At 40.3% G+C, this 24,614-nt stretch overlaps 1 protein-coding gene across 2 annotated transcripts in view; it reads left to right on the forward strand.

Moving 5' to 3' along the window:
- erbb4b (erb-b2 receptor tyrosine kinase 4b) overlaps positions 1–24,614 on the forward strand; it is a 280,908-nt gene that overhangs the window by 149,352 nt on the left and 106,942 nt on the right. For both annotated transcript variants that reach the window (XM_069533004.1, XM_069533003.1), the window contains exon 3: positions 7,996–8,182. In XM_069533004.1, the coding sequence (XP_069389105.1) occupies positions 7,996–8,182 (187 nt within the window). The remainder of the gene's footprint in view (positions 1–7,995; positions 8,183–24,614) is intronic.

The following is a 24,614-nucleotide window of genomic DNA, read 5'->3' on the forward strand; positions in this document are numbered from 1 at the left end:
GGAGACAAATGGAGACTGAAATGAATACTGGCTGCTACACATCAGCTACACAACATGAGATCGTTGTTAGGATAATGTCCAACAATAGACAAGTGTGAAGCTAACTGAAGCTAATAAGAGACACTTTAGAAGGTAGTTAATGAATGCTGTTAGTTGGCAGACTACTGTAGAAGGGAGCTAAGAGTCACATATAGCATTAAATGCAGTTTACCAGATCTAATAGATCTTTTCCATTACTGACTTCTAAAATCCTTTGGTCTAAGACTGTTATAAGGACAATTCCCATCAATTGCGCTGCACCGCTGTCTTCCAAATCGTTACAGATCAATTGCAGTGTATAAATCAATTCATTACAATGAATAAAGTGTATGTTACACATGCGTTTATGGTGGTAATATGTGAAGAATATGGCTTGCTCTCCTTACTCTGTATTAATGCTTCTCACAGCACAAGGCGAACACCACCCTATTCATTTGGCTGCCAAAGGTGAAAGTCAATCTTAATGACAGAGGGCTTCCGAGCTCAATTCAGGAACTGTCAGGGAGGTGAAATTGGAAAGAGCTGCCATGATGAGAGACAGTGAGAGAAACTATGGATGTGTGTGTGTGGTTTGCCTGCCCACAAGCCCTTGAAAGGCCACCCATTCAGGGTAAACAGAATACATTTTAAGAAGAGAAAAGCCTGATCTTTCTCGCACTTGAAGAACAGTACTGTATATTTTGCTCTCAATATGAGTTAGAACTCGGTACAGTTGAAACCCAAATCATTTCTGTGAATGTTTTTGAACCATTTTTCAAATATATGAAATGCATATTTACAAAGACAGCAGAGTCAGTCTGTCAGATGGAAGTTTCGAGGGAGGAATCTGATTCAGACTACGGTGCTGGTTTATGAAGCATTCCTCATGCATCAGTGTCAAAGGCTGATGGGTCCCAGATAAGGAAAAGCAAAGCACAGTTTCTGTCTGAAATAAGTGTATATTCAGTGAACACTTATTGTAGATGGGTGACTGTTTTTCTATTTCTCACCAGTTCAGACAGTGAAGCTTATGGTGGAAGTTCAAATGTAGTGTGGGGTTGTTGTTTTGAGTAAAACTGAACTCATTTGATACATTCTGCTCCCACTTGGATTTGAGTCAAATATTTTTTGTTTCTCATTTTTATTTTTCCATTTGAGTCATTCTGACATTAGTCTAATACTTTCTGGGATTAATTATCTTATATTACCCACACCATTATTACTTGAAGGCTACTCTTGAAGGCAGACTCCAACATTGTCAGAAGCTACAAAGTACTTGATTTTATTCTGTCATCCCAACTGATTCTTCAGCTGTTTTTTCAGTTCAGTCACAGTAGCCCCAAATAACTAAGATCTGAACAAAACACCATAAAAAGCATAACAGAAACCTATGGAACACCTACATCTGCAGCTGCAGTATGATAGGGATGCAGCAATGCCAGCTTTAGGTATTAGTCCTTTAAAGTGCTCATCAACCTGAATATGTAACCACAAAACGATGATCCAAATGCACCTGATTCCTGCTTACAGCCATGTTAAATCTGCATTAAAAAGAAGCAAAGATGTATGTAAGCTCTCTCTATCCAGGGGCATGTAACCTCCAAGGGATATTTGTGTCTTCCCAATGTCTTTCATGAGCTTAACTGCACATGTGATTGATGCAGATTTTGAAGTTCTCTCCGCATTTTGCTCAAAGGGCCTGTCCCAATTCCTCTCCTGGCAATAGCAGCTCAGGTGACAACTGCGACACAGCTGGTGTGTCCCAGGTGTTAGCCCTACCCCTCAATTTGAGGTGGCCCTTGCTGCATAGCGTCCCCTCAAAACGGAGCCACAAGGGAGAAGGCTAGAAAACCTTCCCCTAGGAGTTGGGACACCACTTGCTACGTCATTAGCAGCCAACCCACGTTGAATGATTGAAATGAAGACATCGTAACATAAGTTTTAAAAATTTGCGACTTTTTCAAACATATATGAGATAAGTACACTCACTCAGACTTTTTAAATGCTTGTTTTGATGCCATGAATGGCGACACCTGTAATAACGATTTCATGACATTTTCATTCGCTACTGGATAAAAATAAGATATTCCGGTGGATTTTAATTATTTTTCAGATTTTGTACTTACATTTATGAGCATTTTTCCTGCAGCAGTCGCCATCTTGATTCACTTTGTCTGTTTGTAAAGCATTCAGGAATCTCGTCTACCATTTTAAATTTTTACAGGGGTTCTGTATGCACAACAGTTGAAGGGGTGTTTGAAAGGCTAGATGGCCACTATTCCAACATCACATAGAGAAATGGGACAACCCTTCATGGCCACACGCAAAATTGGGAAATGGCCTAAAACTATAGCAGGAATATCATAAAGGCAATGGATGTTGCTAGACTCTGTAGGCAGCAATGTGTCACTCTACTTGGCTGTTATTAGGTGTCACTTGGCTCAGAGAGGTGTTGCTCATGTTGAGTAAGTCGGATACATAAAATCAAACATTTTAAACATCACACTATATCTTCTGACTGCTCTGGCTCCATTTCACGTGTTGACCCAATAAAGGGAGCTCTTGAATCTTTGTGGCAGATGTTATTTCTGCTCTCTTTTCAATTCAATATTCAGTAAATACTATGTTACTGAATGCCACAATTATTTGGTTTATATTGGTTGGATAATTTGTCGCTGCACGACATAGAGGGAGAGGAAGGATGGGGAAAATAAACTGAGTTAGTAAATCATTAGTTGTGCCATGTATCATTGTCTGGCCTGTGACCAAGGGAGATGAGTTAGACAAGCTCAGATGCATTGAGCAGGAAATGTTGGCAAAAATAATCATTCCTTTTATATCTATGACTATTGCATACCCAGACACATTCTCCATATCACGCATCTTACCGTAGAGGTGTGATTAGGCAGACAAGGTGAATTAGAGACAGAGACTACACAGAAGATATTTTGACAGATTTTTTAATTAACTTTTGACTTTCTCTTAAATTCCCTTGTGACTGCAGTCGTAGAGAGAGCAGCCATGTTTACAACATTCCAGTGGAGCCAGATATTTTGCAAATATGCAGTGTCGATGAAAAAGGCTCCCAATCCAACCTCATTAATTTGTGTAGCGGCTGTCTGCTCCTGTGGCAAGGATAAGGCAAGATCTTATGAGGATTTTCTATTGTAGTAATATATGATATCACACAATAATGTAGTTATGTAATAATATAGTTTTCTAAGACAACCTTAACTGTTAACTGACCATTCGGTTTTTCCATTTATTTTGTCTACCTCTGTTCACAAATGTCTCTCTCTCTCTTTCTCTCTCTGGCTCTATTCAGTTTTTGTATTTCACCATCTTGGTGTTTTCTGTCAATGATGCATGCACCTTACAGGCCTTTCTTGTCATCAAGCTTGACAAGTAGACTGTCATACTGTCGCACCCAATGACAGTCAAACATCAACCGAGCGCTGCACATTGCCTCAGCAAGGAAAGCACACTTGCTGAACGGGGTCTTCGCAAAGTCACCCTCCCTTGCCAATCTTATTCAGAGGCAGCAGCGAATCAAAAGCTAAATAAATAATAGCAAACTGGCATAATTTCCATTACATATATATATGTTGGATAGCTTCTTTTTTCTTGCACTTTTTATTCATTACCTTTGCTGAGGAGGTTATTTTTCCATTGCTGTTTCTACTGAACCAATTTTCTTGAATCTCAATGGAAGAATGGGTATGGACCCAGAACGACCTTGTTAACTTTCCGGGGCGGGCTGGATGAATGTGGTGGATCAAGATTATTTTGTGCTTTCCTTAACATTGTGGGGCATTTTTGGTCATTTTTTGTAAATTTCTCAAGGCATTTTTAATGTAGAAGTTTTGGTTTGTGGCTTGATGGGGACTGTTTGGTGTTGGTGCAGGTATTTACCCTACCAAGTGCCATTCAACTTCATCTTATGCATATGCTTTGCTTGTTCTGTCTATAATTAAAATAAATAAAGTGCCTTTTTTGCCTTACAATAAAGGGAATTTGAATTGTATTTTGCCCCACTGAAAACTTGAGAGAAATCCTTGAGCCACAAGGGAAGGACATGGAACACCAACAGACAACAGTGATGCTTCAAACCCTTCATGTCCCTCGTTCTTTGTGGTGGTTGTTACTACAGTCAGCAGTTGAAAAAAAGAGAATTCCTTCCCTACAGCCACACGACACATACACACATGCACACAGCTCATGAGAGATGTTGTGTAAGAATCAGAGGGGATACTTTCTCTTCATCTTCAAAGATGAGTAATCATAGTAATCTTGTCCAAGCAATAAAAGACACTTGAGTGATGCACATGCTCTTGCACACACTTTCTCTCTCACTCTCTCACACACACACACACACACACACACACACACACACACACACACACACACACACTTCAAACACAGCATCGACTGCAGGTGTTTGAAGTGACTCATATTGGGTTTGAGCCACTCCAGAGGGATTGAGGTGTTACCAAGGCTGTTTGTTGGACACTTTGGTGACTTAAAGGGAAGCACGGCAACTCTGCTAAAGTGTGAGTATGAAAAAATAGAGCTCACAAATTCCATCAGGGATGGTACCCCTGCTGGGATATATATTGCACTCACAAAGATTCAATATGATGATGATGATATGATAAAGTCATATTATCAATGACTTTGTGAAGCATTAGCTATTCACAATAGAGATATAACACACCATGATGATTTTATGTTAGAAATTTATGTCAAACCAGTAATGAAGCCTTTGGTTTTCCAATTTGGGCAATATTTCTAGTTGGTTGTCAGTTATTCAGAGGATGATCTCCTGAGGATTTTCTCACTTACACTTGTAGAAACTCCATCCGGATTCGGTGTGTGTTTACAGATGTGGATGTGAGCTCAGGCTGAGCGTTTAGGGAAGAGATATGGTAATAGAGGATGAGGGCTTGGTGATGCAAGGCGAGGCTTAAGCCCTTGTGGCACACTCCTGTGTATCTGCCTTCAATGACCGCAGCCCACCGGAGCACATCACTACGCCTCAATATGTATGGAAATGAAAGGCAATCATGCTAACGTGTGTTCAGTCTCTTCAAACATGCTAATGGTGTCATTACGCTTTCAGCCCCCCCCAACACTTCACCTCTCCTTACACCCTTTGCTGTCCCCTGTCTCTTCCCCTGAACCGGAACAGGTGTGATTTTAATTATGTATTAAAATACACATAGAACAAGTCCGATCCACTTGACTGGGCTCCTCCTTCTGCAGTGGTATATCTCTCCTTCTCTGCCTCCCCTTCCCTCCTATCCCTTTCTCTTTCCTTCCTTCACTGACTCTACCCCAAAAAACCTCCCTCCCTTCTCTTCCTCCTTTAGAAGTTGGGGATTGAAGGACTCGATTTTAAAACCACGCACGTCTCAGTGACTCAAGTGAGGGGTTTGTTCCGCTGCCACACTTCCGTTCACAAATGCTTCGGCTCAGGGAGGGGGGAGGAGGGAGAAATCCCTGTTAATCTAGTGAATCTGGCTCTCTCTGTCTCTTTTGTTCACTGTTACTGGGACTCTGACGCTCTGATCTCCTGGAAGTGCGTGGGGTGTGTGTCTGGGGTTTGGGTTTTGGGTGAGTTGGGGGGGTTGATACAGAGTTCAGTGAGCACGCAGTAAGGAAGCATCCAGCTGTTTGTGCATTCACAGTTTTTAAAAGAAAAATTATACTTACGGACTGAAGTGATGACGGATGATCAAGAGTTTGTGATGAGAGATTAATCTAAAATAAGGGCAAAAACTTGGGTTTCAGTAAAATCAAGCAGGTTCTCCATCACACTTACATAAGACACATCAAGATAGTTAGATAGAGGAGCTATTTTTACTGGGAGAAATCCAGGACAACAATGGGTCATGTTGTTATATTTAGCAGGTAATTTACTGCTCTAATTGCACTGAAGCTAAACAGAGGAGGTCATGCAAGTGCCTCGAAAATAAATTTAGCATGGATCAAAAATTGAAAATGCTATTACACTGGCACCTGTGCCAAATCCTCCATCACACAATGGTGGACTCCTGTGTATTAACACCTTTTTGAATTTAATATTTCAGCTCCATTCCTTGAGGAACTTGCATGTGTTAGAGCGTGCTGTAATCCAGGTGCCTGTCTCCCTGAAATGGGCATATGGCGCTCTTGGCCTGTACCGGGTTTGGGGGGGTTAGTTGGAATGCTTGTTTTGTGGATCTATGTTTAATGAAAGTGACCACGCAGAGCAGATTTGGCCATTAGCTCAGCACGGGCCTGTAATCACTACACGTTGCTTCCCTTTTTTTCAAGCAGTTCATTATTGAACGGAACAATCTGTGGGGAGAAAAGCGCGTGTACCTGCCATCTTCTTTCTCCCCTTGTTTTATTTCCCTCTGCAAGGCTGCACTCCGGAAAGTATTGATTTGGTGGCTTCGAAAATAACAAACCAGCAACCGTGCAAGTGGGGTAATAAACAGGCTCAGGAAAAAAAGTGAAAAAGCACCCATGAAGTGTGTGCCCTGAAATAATTATTAGTTGTGTATGCTCAGAGTCATTCAGCCAGAGTTGATTGCACTTACTGTTGTGTGCCACCCTCAGCTTTATCAGGACTGAAGATGTGGAGGGTAGTTAATGGCACAGCGCCCAGGACAATGTCACTGGACTACATGGACTTGGAGCTATTTGATTGCGTATAGTGCTGCTAAAAAGACCTTCACACTCCCTGCACAGCATCTGTGAGTCATCCTCAGCTCTTGGCTAGTGAAGTCAAAGTGTGAAGGCCCTGATTGTCTTACTCTGTGTACAGCGTAGGACATGCTCAGACATTTAAGGGGCTCCACATATTTTTCACTCATAAATGCACAAGTACTTACAGTGACAAGTAGACATGTTCACAACAATCATGCATCAACCTTTGCTTCTTAGAACCCAAAAGTACCTTACTTGATTTTCTTTTCCAACTAGTTTTCAAATCGATGAACACATGCATGGACACACACTGAATATAAAGTCCCCATCACTCATTCACATAAATGCGCACAGACTCAACAGACTCTGGCATGTCTGTTTCTATTAATGGTAATCAGCAGGGTAATGATGACGGAGCTGTGACTGCGGCTTACTTACTTGTGGCTGACGGCCATGCTCTCTGACAGCTGTCAACCGCCATGACTACGCTGCCAGGGCCATCCTTAGGACTCATTTCTTCACCAACACCACTTCACACACATACTTGTTGATTATCAGCATCAGCAGGCCGGCGTGGAAAGACTTCTCTGACCGCCGGTCTGCTAATGACAGCCACCATGATGGTGGCTGAGAGACAGAGGACACAGGCTGTCACTTTGATTCATGCAACAGAAGCTCCAGCTGGGTGGCTCCTTGCCAAATTCTCGACAGTTGTTATATCCCCTCCTAAATGACATTTAAAGTGTGAAGCAATGGCTGTCCTTGTGGCTCAGTCACCCTAGGCCGGGCCCCGGACATGAGCGCTGAACCCTGTGCCAAGTTTTGCAGTGGGGTCACCAGCCCTGGAGCAAATTATCCTTGCTCAGATGCTTTAACTCAACTCACTGGCATGGTTGACCATGTGGAAAGTGACCTTGAAGATAGATGCTGTCTATGAGCTGATGTATGACTTTGACTTAGCATTTTTATCCCATCCTATTCCTTTTGTTTCTTTTTCTTCTCTAACTACCCCCCAACCTCTTTCTTGATTTCAGCTCATAGGAAAGTCAAAATCTATCTATAAATATTTGAAGCATGAGGTGACACAATTAATTACTTTTATTCTATTTTTGTGACACTAGATTACTACTTAATACTAAATAAAATATTATATTGCTAGATGTTGTTTTCCTTTTCTTTCTTTCTCTATCTTTAGAAACCTTTGTTTAAACTTTTCATTTATACAACATTATTGTGCACAGCTAAAACGCAGCAACTTCCCTCTTTCCCTCTCTACCTTTGCAGTCCATCCGAGAAGTGACAGGCTATGTGTTGGTGGCCCTGAACCAGTTCGACTACCTGCCTTTAGAGAATTTGAGGATCATCCGGGGAACCAAGCTTTACGAGGACCGCTACTCCCTGGCAATCTTTCTCAACTACAGACATGATGGTAACTTTGGTCTGCGCCAGTTGGGTCTTAAAAACCTCACAGGTGAGTGACTCAAGTATTTCCTACTTACTCAGGTTACTTTGACTTGTGTCTTGAATTTTAGTTTTATTTTGAAACAATATTAAAGTTTTGATAATTTTTTCTCAGCTCCTGTAGTGTTTGTTTGTTTGTGTGTGTTGATTAATATGCCAACTCAATTTAGCCAGTTGTGACCAGTGATCTGACCCAGTTTTTCTTCATGCACACTGTCCAATGAGAGTGCAACAATCTGCTCCAAAAGTTCCAATTACAGTTGTATCAGCCATTAAATGGGAACAGAAGGTAATGAAAGTGGAAACCAACGGATATTATGTAAACTATTACAGGATTTTTGTTTTTCACATTTTGTGGGTAACAGCCAGGAGGTAGATTAAATTAATTCTTCAGATTTATTCAGTTCACTCCATTACCTTGTTTCAAATTGCTGTCCTTGGTTTTTATGGCTGAATTCAACTGTAATCAGATCTTGTTGTTTCGGCACCAAAGTTAATTTGAGGTGGCTTTTCCTAGTACAGCATCGTCTACTCTCTGTTTTCTGTGCATAGCAGGTGGTTAAATGGGTGTTTTCAGGAAACGCTGTCACAAAAATACAATTGCGGGACAAACACTTGTTTAAGGGCAATTGAATTAATAAATTGGCCAAATACGCTGGAAGCTGTTTACTGGCTTTTATTGACTTCATTAAATATGGGAAAATGCTTAGTCTGCTTCCACTTCTCCCAAGATCCAGACTGGTGATATTCTCACAATTAACCCCCTCACACTGACAGATACAATGCTGACTCGCAATGTTGTGAAAAGACTGTCTCATCTGTTATTTCACTCCTGCTAACACACTCTTGTCTGATTTACAACACACTCTGCAATTGATCCAAGACCGTTTGCTGTGAGGTTGGAGAAAACAGCAAATGTGATTACTGATAAATGGTTTACTCAGGGGTAAAACGTGTGGGTAGCTCTGCCTCTAGATAAACAATGGATCCTTGTTGTGCAAGGCTTTCTTAAGGCATCCTGACCCTGAGGTCAGTAAAATATAGAGCTCTTGACTTGCATATAAGATACAGAGCTCCTCCGCAACAGGGCTAAGTAGGGCATGCCAGAGCCTGGGCAGCTAATGATGTGTGAAACACAAGATCTAGTCATTCTGATGCTAGATCCAACCTCAGTAATCTAATTAACAAGAACATTTCTATCTCCCTAATGATGTTTAGGGAGCAATATTAACAGCATTTATATATATATTCATCATTATGGGATTCATATGTAGTTAAGTGACATCATGACTAGATATGGGTGCAATCACAGCAACGATAAATGATTCTCCAGTTCGGGGTTTCTGCGTACTGCGCTTCATGGAAATTTGAATAAACAGGTGACCAGCTCTTGATGAAATAGTGGTGGCACAGCCAGTCTTTACTTTGCTTAATTATTGCCGCCCACTGTGGTAGTTTCAGAATGAAAGCTGCAACCAGTATAACCACAGGCCATTCCAAACAGGCAGTTTTAAAATGAGCACTGAACTAGTAAGGATAATGTTGAGTCAGTCAGGGACACACTGAGGCGTGAGAGTGACGGTGTCATCACTATGCACTGGAATTGTCAAACTACTGTCTGCATTGAGAGATTTCAATTGAGTCCTTGACTGGAATGTATTTAGATTTGGCACCAAACTTGTGCCTCTGCTGCTTCAAAACCCGCTTTCTAAATAATTCAGATGTCTCTCATTGTCTTCTTCAACTGTTCCTTCCTGGTGATCCCCCTGAGTCGAGGCAAACAACACAGCCGTTTGCAAGTGTATGTGCAGCTGCAGCATGTGCTTGTGTGTTACGCTCCATCTTTTAGTCTTTCTTGTATGTTGCGCCATACTTAGGGAATTGCATTTGTCCAGCACCACCAGCAGCTTTTTTGCCAAGCCTGTCCTTTTCATTGTGGTGCCAAGTTGAAGCCCGTGCTGAGGGATCTGGACTCTGTGAGAAGTTGCTGTTTGATGTGCTCTCCGTGGCCTCGAGCCATGAAGTTGAGAAGAAGTTATGCACAACAGCCATGGCCTGAATCTGCTCTACTTCATAACTCTTCATGCTTCTTCATAACTCTGACTAAGTTTTGCACTTGTATCTTTGTTCCTGCAAAAAACAGAAATAAAAGAGCCTGCTTGCTTTCTTGTTAATGATAAAAAGTGTTACAACAACATGTTTGCCTTGTACTAACATGACTCTTTCACGTTGGGAGGGATTGCAATTGCTATGTTGCTACATCATCACAGCAGAAGACTAAAAAGAGTGTTATGAGTAAAGTTGCATGTATAGTTTCCCATTTTGACCCAGGTTGCCCTTTCATTTGCGACACATCAAGCTACTGCCAGTATTGGTGATCTTGCAAATATATACACGTGTAATGCCGGTCAAGTTAGTGTAGGTCTTGGAGGGTCCACCATGTCACTGTTTTTTGCACAGATGGTCCAGACAGTTAAACAAGCTCTTGTTGGTGGGAGAAGAAACAAGTCACTTGTGTCCCAGTTTGTTCTGTTGCAGTTGTCATCGCTCTACAGTGAGCTGTTAAGGAAATAAGCTCGAACCATCAGGATGGATCCACTCTTATACATCAAGCAGCACAGATCAAAACTCCTTCCTTGCTTCAAGTGCTTTAGTGAGTCCGAGGCTAGCTGTCTCATTCATTACACTGCCTTTGATGTGGCTGTCATATTAGCCCATCGTTCTCTACCTGCTGCTCCCAGGAGAAGTGTAAAATGATCAATATAATCCATAAGCAACATATATATAAGAGTGTAAAACTTATTAACTACATAAGGGGTTAATCGAGAGAAGGCACAGACCCCTCAATTCTGAAACCCAGCCACATTTCTACTTGGGGTCGAAATTGCCTTGGGATGAAATCAATTTGTCGCTAGTATATTGTAGCATTGCACCTATTGATTTTTCTGGTGCGCTCTCTGCGAGGTGTGAGTGGACTCTGGATTTAAGGGGACTGGAGGACAGGGAGGAGGAGGTCTCTGGCTGAGAGGGGATAGGACTCCCTCCAATGCACCTTTCAATCAAGCTTAGCTAAGTTATCCTCATGAATATGAAATATCAGGCACAGTCAAGCCGGGAAAAGTGGAGGAATGGTGTGTGCACAGCAGTGTATAGAAGCGATTAAGAAGTGTAAGAGGCACTCTTGGCTTAAGTGTGGAAAGTTTAGTTGAGCTGTTTGTTTGATATTATGTTTTAGGGATGCAAGTCCATTTCCAAAGTCATTTGTGGGAACTCACCTTTCATTTAAAGACAAAAAGCTTTTCCCACAAGGTTATTAATTATAATGCGTTTTTGGTCGACAAGTGAACTTTCTGCTTGCTGCAAAGAGAAGCTTTAAATAAATATTTTTCTTCCTACCTTTTTCTTCCTATAGCCTGCCAAGAAAAAGGTTAAATAGAGCCACTTTCTGACATTTTCAAAGTTCCTAATCTGTATTTTTATGCACGCTGACCCACAGTGTCTTCCTTCCTGCTTACATTTTCAGCACTTCCATCAGGATTCACATGAACCCTGGGCTGCCTCTGTGCTTTCACATGATAATTACAGGCTGCTTCCCTGGCAAAATAATAACAGCCTCAATAAGGAACACGACACAGTTGGGTTTTCTGATTTAACGCAGTTTACTGCCACCCCCTCCCTCTCCCTCTTCATTTCATCTAGTATCATTTTTTTCAGATTTGTTTAGTGTTGTTGATTCATTTTTCTAACCACCCTACGCCTGCACTGCGTCTGTCCAAAATGAGGCATCCAATCTGAGGCCCCATCTGCTGAATGATCCTCTCTCGTCGCATGCATGTACACATGCCTGAGTTTTACGCCAAGGCGTTATCCACTCCTTCATGGCCCATCTGCTCCCTATTTATCAATCCCATTTTCTGTCCTTCTTCCTTCTTTTTATCCCTCTTTCTTTGGCTTCCTGTCTCTCTTCATATTTAATTGGTTGTCTTGATTTTTCACATTGATTTAACACAAACACATGCAACACAATGTTCATGGCATTTTGTATGCAACACCCTTTTGAGCACCTGAGTCCCATTGTGGTGTCCAAAGCCTCTCGGTAAATGTAGGTTATCATCTATTGAACATGTCCTGTTTAGCATCTTGTGACAGTGATGCACAGGGGAGGCGGGGAAGAATAGGATGGGATGGAATGAGATGGGATGGGGCAAGGTGAAAGGGACGATTTCAGTCAGTCTGTTTCCCCCGACAAGGGACTGCTGAGAGCGGGGTGTAAAATCACTGGCTACGCCTGATCCCCGAGACTTCCATTGACTGTCTAACTTCTCGGAGAAAGAGCATCTCTGCCACAGGAGGCAGGCGAGATTGGTTCAGTGCACGTCACCAGGACTCAGTCGAGCCTCTTGCCTGGCAGCCCGTGGACCTCAGGTCTCCTTCAATTGTGTGTCTAATTGATTCCTTCCCATCCAATTACTCCTGTGTCACACTCAATATTTCACCACTCCAGGAAGGGGGCAAGAGGGACGTTATTTCTGAAGGACGACATTCATATTGTCATATTTGTGAGCCCCTAATGTGGATCACGAAAAGGCACATGTTAAATTGAATGGGCCATCAGTGGTGGTTGGTGTTAATTGATTGCTCTGTATTACCACTCTGTGACAGAGAAAGTGAGTCGATTGGAGTCAGTGGTTTTGGCCCTCGTGCCAAAGGACCAGTGGGGCTCAACTTCTTAAAAGAAACTTATCTATGATAGTTTTACTTGTTTTTCTGCTACTAAACAAAGCCAACATGGTATTCATTTGTATACATTGCATTAAATAGTTTGTATTACAGTACCTTTGACCATTGATACCCTATGTTTACCACATCACAAAATTATGATCCTCCGTAATTTCTTATCATCTTTTTCTGCAGACCCATCCACACATGTCACTCAAAGCACGTCCTTAAGGGCACCGTGTTGCTTATTTATGCTTTTGTTATTTGTTATGTCTTCCAATCTTTAATAATGTTTGAGATTTAATAAGCAGAAAACAACTGTGCTTTATGAAATATTAATGGGCAACAAAAACAACCTGCCTTAAGAAAGAAGAGATAATACAAAATAGATATTTGCTAATTAAAATATTTTTGTGTGTGTGTTGGATAAATAAAATTACTGGACTGGGGTTTTTGCCTAAGTTCCCTTGTGCTAAACCATGGTCCCTTTTCCCATAAACCGGTTGCAAGACTTAGACTAAGATAAATTAAAGTTTAACATCATCGACACCTTATGTCGACTGCATTTCCTCCAAATAAGTACCTAAGTTTCCCTTACCCTGATGCAGATCACAGGAGACTGAGAGATTGGTAAAAAACGTTTTCTGACACTATGAATAAAAGGAGGACATGACAATATTTGGAAAGTGGAAGGCAGACTGGTAATCAGTGCATTAAGATCAAATGAACTGGCCGATGCTAATACTATAAAAGCAGCCAGAATCCAGCCATGGATTGACTCCCTATGGTGCAGCTCAGGTTTCTATCTGGATGCTTATTATTCTGCAGATGTCACTGAATTCTTCCCCCAGCTTCGATCACTACCTCCTATTTACACCATTAGGACACCTCGATTTTTCTTTAAAATCCATATTTAAGATAGAAAAACTCATTAATGCAGTTGATTTATGTTTGTTACAGGATGCTAGACTTAAATTTTGTATGTAGAAAATGCTTATCTGATACTGTCCTCCCAAAGAGACAGCAAAATAAATCTCGATCAACTCTGTTTTTTCAAATAGTTTAATAAAGATCATTTCAAATAAATGTCAGGAAAAGAGTTTGTTTTTTGATAAAATATTTACTGGATGCAGGGTTTTTTTTTAGATGTGAGTTAGAATTAAAGAACATAAAGTACCTTCTTCTGCTCTGGAAACCAGTTACTGTATGTCTGCTTTTTATGCATGCAAGTATACTGGTGTATAAAAACACATTACTACAACAAGTACAGTTGTAAATAATACAGACATGTTCGCATGTCTTAATGTCTGCTTTATATAAATAATTCACATTGGCTAAGTCCACAGCTGCATTAGCAACTGGCATAGACAGACTTCTTGCATGATTAGAAAAATTGTCAAGTCCAAACCTTGCCTCTGCTTCACCTTTTGTCCACAAGAGAAAATGTCCAGGCTTACCTAAACATGACTACTCACCCTTTTATTATCAATTTGCCTTCCAAACTGAACCTATATGGCCTGCCGGAAGAGGGGATCTTACTTTTACCTCATTAAAAGTTAAAGTAGGTGTGGAAGGAATTTTATTACCATTTAATAATCAAAACACATCCTCTTCTCTTTTCCTCCAGCATTTCCATCCCCTCAGGCTGTTGCTTATACCAGGCTAAGATCTGGCGTGTTGTACATCAGAAACTGGCTCCGACATCAACAGGAGCATGTTCACGTATATAGTCGAGAACCAGTTTGAACTCTGGCCTGTTGTTCCAGCAGAGATATCATGAGTGTGACATGAGTGTGACTGTGTGTGCTTGAGTGTGTGTGCTGGGGATTAATCTGCTCTGCAGTTTACGTAAACTACCATGTGTTTCTGTACCACTTTAACTGAGCAATGCTCTAAACAGAACACTGTGTGTCAAATAAATAAACTCATATGCAATTATTTGCCTATTTCCAAGCTCCCTTGAAAGTTTTAGTCCGCTGAATATTAGTGTTGGCTTAACAGACTGACTCTCCTCTGCACATCCACTTATTTCCAAACCCCAGCTGTTTAAAAAGAATCACTCTCCCATTATTACCAGTACCTGTTCTCCCCACCACAGAGCAGCAAGTCATTCAGAAGCTGGATTCTTTAACTTGTTCACTAAAAGACTGTTCACTGTCAGGGTTTAGGTAGTGTGGAGATGTTTAAATGTCATTTTCACATTTCTTTTGTGAGCATTTGGAGGAAGATTTAGACAGTTTTATATGCACATAAAAATATTCAGGCCTGTGTGGACTTTATCCCAGTTGTTTTAATATTTGTTGTTGATAAATTCTCAGAAGATTGTGAATAAATGTGCCATTTCTATCAAGATCCAATAACATCAGGTAACAAATACTTTATTCGTCCACTTTTCTGTCATTGTCTTGGTCAATTAGTTTTTATTAATTGAACAAAAGTTTTATTCATTTTCTCATAGTTTTCATTCACCTTGGATACCTTTTATTTCAACTTATTCAGAATCCAAATTCTACCAATGGCAATGTCATATGTATTTTTTTGTGGTGCTTGGATAACCATGAGTCCACGAAGAGAAAGTATTGCTTTGTAATTCAGAACCACCTGCCCTGGTGTCCTTCATAAGAGGTTTTACAGAGGTATTACAGAAATACAATAATTCAAACGTTACCTCAGAAGAAAGGAAGTCTTTATTTTTTCCTAAAGAGCAGAGACGATAACATTATAAAATGCCAATCTCTACACAAACTGTGTGAAATAAATACATATTGTCGTTGTTTTTGTTCTGAACTGTTTCCATTATACCCAGACTATTAACATTTGACAATTGAAATCAGGGCGATTATTTGATGCTTTCTGTTATTCCACGTTTTGTGCTGCTCGTATTTTTACAATTTAACAAGATTTAATTTAGACCAAATTAAATCTTATGCACCACTATTAACACAGAAACAAAACTTCACCCTTTTTTGACTTCAGTCTTAATCTTTTTTTTCTTGTTTGCCCAGTGTAAATTGTACTTCATTTCTATTCATTGTTGTCTTTTTGAAAAGTCGGCCATGCTATATATTTGATTGCATACTCAAAAGAAGCATGCTGTGATTGTCACGTTCAGTTCCTGTCACGTTCAGCTCCTGTCACGTTCAGTTCCTGTCACTTATTGGCCGTCATTGCAGCTTCGCCACATCGGGGCATGGCTGTGCAGCCTTACCACGCAGTTCTCCCTTTGATTCCAAAGGCCAGACTGTGTTTCAGACAAGTCTTTGATGTCAGAGAAGTGCTCAGTGTTCATCTCAGAGGAGAAGCAAAGTGAGTGCGAAAGCAAATAAAATAGGAACTGACTGACAGCTTGGTGGGTCTCAAAAGCCACTAAGGAAAATGTCAGTTTCTATCAACTTAGTTATGAGGCCTAAACGGACACCTGTGGGCACCGGTGAGAAAAAAAACTTTTTAGTGGTAAAGACATGAGGTGTTTAATATAAGTTCTGGCATCACACAGGCAGCAGTGTGTCTTTTTTTTTTTCTTTTGGTATTTTTTATTAAATCATATTTTGCTATCCATTTGACATGACACAGAGAATATCTTACGTTACAAAACTGGTAGTAGGTCTGCAGTTTCGGCCACAGGTCTTTCAACATATATATACTATACAGTTGGATGAAACACCTGAGATTTTAAATTGTGTCTGCAAATTTAAATTGATCTTGACTTCCACAAATGTAACAGAAGCTGTGCTCCCAAAGCAAATGTGATCACCCTGCTTCAGTGCCTACACATACATAAACACACATATTACCCTCCAGCCCTGCCACACCTCCTCTTTCTCCCATGGCAGCTTAATAATTAATATGCTTATTTTTTGCCTCTTAGGCCGAAGCCTTGGGTAAGTGGGGCAGCTATTGATGCAGGCAGTGATGGGTAATGGGACATGAAAAGCACTTTTATGTTCATCTCAGGTCTCCACAGAGATATGGTGGGTGTTACTACATGCAACACCAGGCATGACTTCACCAAATAAAAATTAAAAAAGTGTTCCCTGGATTCTCTGTCACCACTCCATGGTACATTTATTTGTCTTGGTGCTTAACAGCTCTGACACGTATCTATGTTATTTTTCTGAATCTCAGTGTCAATTTCCAGCCACATTTTCCAGGTGGTCCTGCTCCAATACAGTCATATTCAGTTTTTTATTATAGTCTGTTATTGGGGCGACCAGGCTGGAAGGCTTATTTTATTGCCCATACACAGAGGTTGGTCATGGATGTGGTCTAAAAGCATTTGCTCCACAGTTGTGTTCTCAGACAATGCAATGATGCCTGTCATCACACGCAGGATGCAGCCTTACCTTGAGGACAATAAAGGAGGAAAATCAAAACAGCAGGAAATTCAAGTGGTCTACTGCAGTAGAATGTGAAAGTTTATAAAATGGAGTGTCTGGGTAATAATGGAGCAAGAAACTATGAGTATGGAATGGAAAATTCATTTATACAAATAGGTCTCACCTTATCATATTATTATTTACAAATGAAAATGTAATTTATAGTTATTGCAATTACAAGTGGTGAAAATACAAGAAAAATACAAGAGGTGAAAATTTGGTGTCCCCACTTTACAATGTAAAATACTGCATAAAAACATCATAGACTCACTCTGGTTCTGTTTATTAGGTTGAACTGCACAGTATTTCATTTTAATGTTGAATGAATATAATGTTTGAAGCCACTACCTCAGCCCTGACATATCAGATTTGAATTCCCTAACTTATTGTTAAACTGCAAAAACTAAAATTCACTACAGGAGTTTTGGAAAGGGTGAGAAAACAAAGTACTGCAGTTGTGTAACCAATGAAAAAGAGAGCCGGAGAGAAAAAAAAGTAAAAATCTGTCTCACCTCTGTGCGCCTTGTCAGTTTTGGAAAGTTGTAGAAATCCTCAGACGCAGCTTCCCCAGTAATGCTGTAGGGAAAGTGTGTGAAGGGGCTTTCAAAGCTGTTAGACCATCTCATAATGGAGTTTTCGGTGACTAAAATGATCAGCAAGGGAGAAAAGGTTTGAACCATAGTCTCTACATAAAGATGGACATGACTTCTTACTAAAAGCTAAACCAAAGTGTCTCGGTCATGGTCATAAACCCAGCCTCCTCCATGTAAGCAGATGGGACATGGAAGAAAAATACAAAGTAAAAGTATGAGTCAAATTAATATAATAAACTATTTCTGTAGTTTGATGAACTACTTATCACAATAATGTCTCTTCACATGCTCATTTTTGGGTAAATTAGTTGCTTGATGCTATTAAAACAGGATGAAATGTCAGGCTTGACAGCTGAGACAGATCGGTCGATTGCATGTATTTATGGAACAACTGTGATAACGACTGTGCAGACTCTGGCTACAAATACAGGAGATGGCAGCATTTGTATAATGGATATTTAGGCTTAATTTCTGTATAGTAGGAGGAAGTGGAGATGTATCCTTTATCTTTATATTCAATGACATGTGATGACAATCGCTGCTCCAGCTGGTAGGCTTTCTCTAGCCCTTTATTCAACATAAGCACTTCAGTTTAATTATAAAAGTGAATGTTAGAGTTGAAAAAATATGCTGCTGCCCCCTCTGCGTCTCTCCTTGCATCTTACGTGTGTTGCATCAGTGGTTAATATCACAGAACATCCAATTTCTAAAATGCTTATGCAACTCAGAGACCAGTCATGATGATATTCTCTCTAATTAACAAATCATGCAGCTTTGGCAGAGGTCTGGGAAATCACTTGACCAAAAGCGATCAGGTGAAATTGAAAAATTCAAAAGCTGACAACAGCACACAGCTATTTGCTGTCAAGGTAGGGCTTCCTGTGTGAGAGGAAGTAGTCCGCCTGCTCCTTCCTCACGTTCTGGCCGAGCTATTCAAATCTGCTTTACAGTTCTCTGGGTGGACTTTACCACCTTGGCTGATGCACAACTCATACGAGTGGAGTACTGTGTGAACAAAAGGGGAGCTGTGGTCTGTGGTGTGTTACTGAATGTCTCCCAGTAGGCCTGGAAAAACAAGGCCTCCATGACGTGTTGTTGCCTTAGCAAAAGCATGCACCGACTGAAGCCAGCTTCCTCTGTGCTAAAACCAACATACTTGGTATGCTCCTGGTATGATACGCTCTCTCCTCTCAGTCTCTCCGTCTCTCCCCCTCTTTCTCCCCGGCTTTCTTAGACCCTGTTTTGTTCAGCCCATTCCAGAGAGTGTGGCTCATTTTAATTCAGCTGGCAGGCTGATCACACATCAGCCTTGATAAGCTAAGTGGCCCTCAGCAGCAGCAATTGAAGGTCCTTTTACTCTGTTTTAATCACTCACTTGTTTGTCTCCTTGATAATCTATTCTGTCTTAACTTTTTCTGTTGCTCATTTTCTCATTTCTCTTTGTTTTTATTTTGTTTTTCTCTCTTGCTCTTAGATTCATCTTATCTCAAGGTATTATAATATGGTTTTCTCCTCCTCCACCCTATCCATAAAGCTCAGATTACCACGGGTTTATCACAGTTTTAACTTGGAAAAAAAGCAAATATGCCCCCCCACGCACACATAACCATTGTGTCATGATTTTCTCTTCTCGTCTTTAAGCAGATGCTTCGCCTCGCTCGAGTGTAATTCCATAATCCTTAAATCTCAGCCATTTTTCATAAAGACTCATAGGAAACAATTGCGTGAGGGATGGGCCAAATTTAATCAGCAGCCTGTGAATGCAATTATCTTTGCGAAGGATAGGCATATGTTTGGGGGATGGAGGCTGTGGCCGACGCCCTCGTGTCTTTCTTCAAAACCCCAGAGAAGAGCTGAGCAACATTTCTTCAGAGTGACACAGGAAAGAAAGGATACATTATCTTTCTACACAGTCCAATGTGTCAATTGTAGATGTTGAGTATTGACATAAAATGGTTTTCTATTAATAGCTTCAATACTATTATTTGTTGCCCTATACACCACAACAGATGCAAAAAGAAAGATGTAACATTTAAATAATTTAACAAATTATCATATTTGTTCAGTTTGATCAATATTCAGACTGGAATTGTTGATTTTACTCCATGTGTAACGTCTAGTTTCTGTACATTTGTATACAACCAAGCACTTGTTTCTCCCTCTGTCAACTCAAAAATACAATTTCTCTCGTTCCCTTTTCTATTTGTCACCATTTTATTCACAGCCCTCACCCATTTCAAAACTATTTATGTCTTCTCTACTGCTCCATTTATTTATATATTTTTTGGAAATGTCACTTAGTTTGAACTGCTTTAATCGGGGGCCCCACAGCTTGTTTTTCAACCAGCACTTTAATGCCAAACAGGAAAAAGTAGAGGCCTAAATTCACTGAAATGCATTAAGATTGAACAGACTGTGCATGTGATGCTGTTTGCTGCTGTGGCCACTGAGCCTTGAATGTCAGTCACCATGTTGAAATTAAATACAGACTTCCAAACACATACACAGACACACAGAAGCCAGATATTGTGCATACAGGCAGGTGACAAATAAAGGGGAAAACCAACATGTCTTACTAAGGTTTCATGTAAGAAAAAAGCTTCTATGATCTGATAGTGTCATGATGTTGTCATTTAACCCCCAGTGACACCTCATATCCTTTAAATGTAGGCACTCATTCCTGTAAGTGACCACTCCCATTATTATTGTTATTTTGTATTATATGATACAGTGACTCTAAAGGCACGAGTGGATTCAAACCCAGTGCCGATGGTTCTTGCAGCACCAAACTCAAATGTGTAGTCGTCAATCTATCTAATAATTACTGAAATAATTGTCTGTATGATGCTCGAGTATCTCTAGGACTATTCCTCAAATTAGCTTCACACTTGGCATGTGTATTGTTCACAGCCCAAGAAAGTGCAGTCTCCAGTTTGCTATACTGACTTGTACTGCCAGCTACAAGAATAGACAAAACCATTTCATGACAGGTGTATGGCACAGAACCTAGCATGTGTCAAGTTGTTTGTATGAACATCTCTTGACAAAGCTGCAGTCAAATGAACCTGTACCAAACTGTCCATTAATCATTGTACTGTGGGGTTCATTGCTGCAATCCTAAAATAATATATAATTTAATATAATATTCTTCTCTGTGTAATAATTAATGGATGGCTCTTGCCGACACATTATGATCATGTTCTGAATTGACATTCTCAGTCACCTGGGTAAGAGTTGCTCTTCTGTTTTCCCACACATACTGGACTAAAACATGGGCATTGTTTCAAACGTAGACTGCAGACCTACAATTTTTGACCTAATTTACTGGAGTTTCCCATAAATGCAGATGTCACTGTTCCTATGCTCATCCATAGGTGCCTCAACAATTAACCATGTTTGAAAGTCACTTCAATCCTTTCCAGAATGAACTGCTCAGCATTTTTGTACAGGTCACAGAGCATGACTGGATGTTAACTGCTTAACTGTATCACACAGTGCATCCGTGTGGAAGCATCTGCATTTGTTGTATTTCCACTCATTTAGTCAGTTTTCTCTAATTTGTCACCCATCTGTATCTACACGCTCATCTGTCGCTGGCTGGTTTTCTTTGCTCAGTCTTTGATACGATCACTGTTTCTTCTGATCTAATTTAAGTCCAATCTTTCAACATGGTGCCATCCAGTTGTCTTATTGCTTCTCTTTCCATAAAGCTGCCGTTCATCACTTTCTTTTTTCAACCAAACAGTTGAACACACACACACACACACACACACACACACACGCACGCACACACACCCAGTGCTGCCATCTCTCTGGTGAACCTCTCGTGAAACACATTTATGTAGTCGAATTAATGCAGTTGCTCTTTTCAGGTCAATAGTTAAACACATAAAAGTGCAATTACATTCGAGTGGGTACCACCATTTGGCTTCGGGACTGTGTTAACAGTGTTAAAATTGCATGCTGTTCCTGTGGGAGGTGCTCCATCCATTGACCTTATAGCAGATGAGGTTAGAGCTGATGAAGTTTGTGATGCATGCTGAGATACATTTCACACTGTAGAACTTTTAATTATTAAGCAATCCTTAGGTTAAAATTACACAGAAATGCACTTATTCTTATATTTAACTGTATTAGCAATATGGACACAGTTGCAAGAGAATTACAGCCGTCAAACCCCTTAGATATAAAAGTGGACATTAATTGCTCTGTGCTGCCCAGAAAAAGAAATGATTTTGTTTGGTGACATCACCCACATTAGCCTTGAAGGTTTCTTGTCTGTTGACCAAGGTTATGTCCTAGAGTATTTAATTATGTTGCCAGTCTTTCTCTCTGAGCCTTGGAGCATGATAAGTAATGTTGTAGTTTTATCCAGGTGGAGCGGTGAAAAGAAAGTAAAAGAAAAAAAACGTCCTTGCAAAATCTGATAGAAAACTAAAAAGAGCAGCAATTGCCACTTTGTCATCATGAAACATAAACACATGAAGCAACGTGCCATCATCACACCTGATGAAACCACCAAGGTATAACATCTATCTCATCGTTCAAGAAATCTCTGTCTGTCTGTATGTGGCTTGCAAATCTGAAGAACAGTTTATTTTAACGCCCTCACTGTTGCCATGTATTGAATTAGGTGTCGATCACGAGAGCAGCTTGTTTACGATAATGGGCACGTTTATGACAACAGCCACTGATTCTCCAGTTCTGGGTTCTGGTTACTGAGTCGAGCTTCACCAAACTTTAAATAAACAGGTGAACAGCTGTTTTGGGAACAAGAAAGACTAATGAGAGGTGCTGTTGGGTTGCAATATGGTCAATGTAAGATCCACTGCTGAGCTTATACTGTTTAAACATTAAGTCTTTTTATTTTGTTTGTTTATCTGTTTTGTCTTGTTTGAGTTCACCCAACTTTTTGTAAAAGCAGTGCTCAATTTTTAGCAGTTGTCCAAGGGTTGACCCTGTTTGAAAAGACTATCGACAATTGAGAAATCTCTGATATGGAAATGGGAGGAAAAAGTAATACAAAATTATGCACAACCAGACTTGAATATAAAAGTAAATATATGTTGAATATGTGCATATGCACATGACTCTTCAACAGGGCCACAATCTGTTTACGAATGAAAGTGTGGCGAATCTTGAACAACACAGAAGCACACACACACACACACACACACAATATATTTGTAAGCGTTTCCACGGCAAAAATGGAGCCGTGCCATTGCAGCAGATGATAGACAGAAGGGGAAATCACCTATATGCAGAGAAAAGGCAGTGTTGCTGTTGTAAGATCTGTAGTTATCTGACAAACTCATGGACGCAGCACTTTGTGACCACATAAGCAGATATAATGTAAATGGATACATCCTCTTAATTATTACAAATATTTCTGTCAGTGTTGTGGAAGTTGAGATGGTGCATTTCATGGCAGATTATGACTTTCCAATGAATCCATCATCATTCAAGATCTGTTAGCATCTATATGTCTGCTTTTATTTTAGTATAGTCAACATCCATAGATGATAAAATACATCTTTCATTTATCTCTCCAAATCATTTATTCATCATCGCTCCAAACGGCTTTTACATTCTTCAATTTGCCTGATTATTCACTCACTCTTTTTCTTTAGTTATTCTGCAGTGATTGTCTATGAAGTGGCCCAGTTCATCTGGCAGCCTGGAGTGACTCTTTTTTTCTGCATGTCATTTCTCAGGCTTTTTTAAAATGTGCTTCCCTCAAGAACTATTTCACAAGTGCCTTCATTTTTCCCTTCTTATGCTGAATGTGTAGAGAGGGGAGAGTAATTTTAAGGGCCAGTAGTAAAATATCGTTGTTATTCTTACCAAGCTAATATGGATTTAGACAAAGTGCACAATAGCAGGAATGTTGCTAATACAGCTTCATGATGTTTTCCAGGAAAGCTGGAGTGGTACACAGTAGTTACACTCAGCATTAGCTCAGGTCCCATTAGCACATTATTTGCTTTTATTACCACAAAAGTACTTTCTCATGCAGTTTGTAGTTGTTGCCAACAGAAGGCAGAGCAGTGCTGATATTCCCCAGCTACATTTCCAGCTTTTGCAAATTTTAATTTGTGACCTTGTGCTTATAATCCTACTGATGAAGCAAATTGGTAATTCAGGGTGTCATTATTGCCAACCCTAAACTGTGTTTCTTCTTGGCGGACTGTATGTGCGCTTACCCTCTTATTTTCTGTCTATCGATTGCAACAACTTCAGTCTTCTACCTCTGCTGGGGTATGTTCAGGAGGTGCCCTGCATTTAGCCTCTTTGACCCAGAATGCATCCTCAGCTTCCTGCTGAGTTTCTCCCCACTGTTCCACTGAGCTGATATCGGGTGCTGAGCTAATGCCAAATTGAAGCTCTCAGAGTCAATAAGACAGTACAGTGGAGACCTGAAGGTAAAATGCTCAAACCCACTGCTGGAGGAGAGGAGAAATACATCAGTATCTCTGGACACATGTCTATCTTTTGTATTTGTCTGGCTTTTTGAGTGCCCTGAATCTCTCACTGACTTAATATCTTTCCAACTTCCTGTTCAGACTAAAGAGGACCTTCAGTACAGACATTGAGTGAATGTGTATTCTTGTATGTATTGATGTGAGTGCTCCAGCACATGAATCTTCTTCAGTATGCAGAAGAATAAACCCTAGTGGGGATTTTCAATAATGCAGTCCTGGAGCGCATCAACCATTTATTATACTGCTGCTATTGTCCTACATATTTCTTCATT

This window comes from Paralichthys olivaceus, chromosome 10 (genome assembly GCF_024713975.1).
Source record: "Paralichthys olivaceus isolate ysfri-2021 chromosome 10, ASM2471397v2, whole genome shotgun sequence".
NCBI lineage: Eukaryota > Metazoa > Chordata > Actinopteri > Pleuronectiformes > Paralichthyidae > Paralichthys > Paralichthys olivaceus.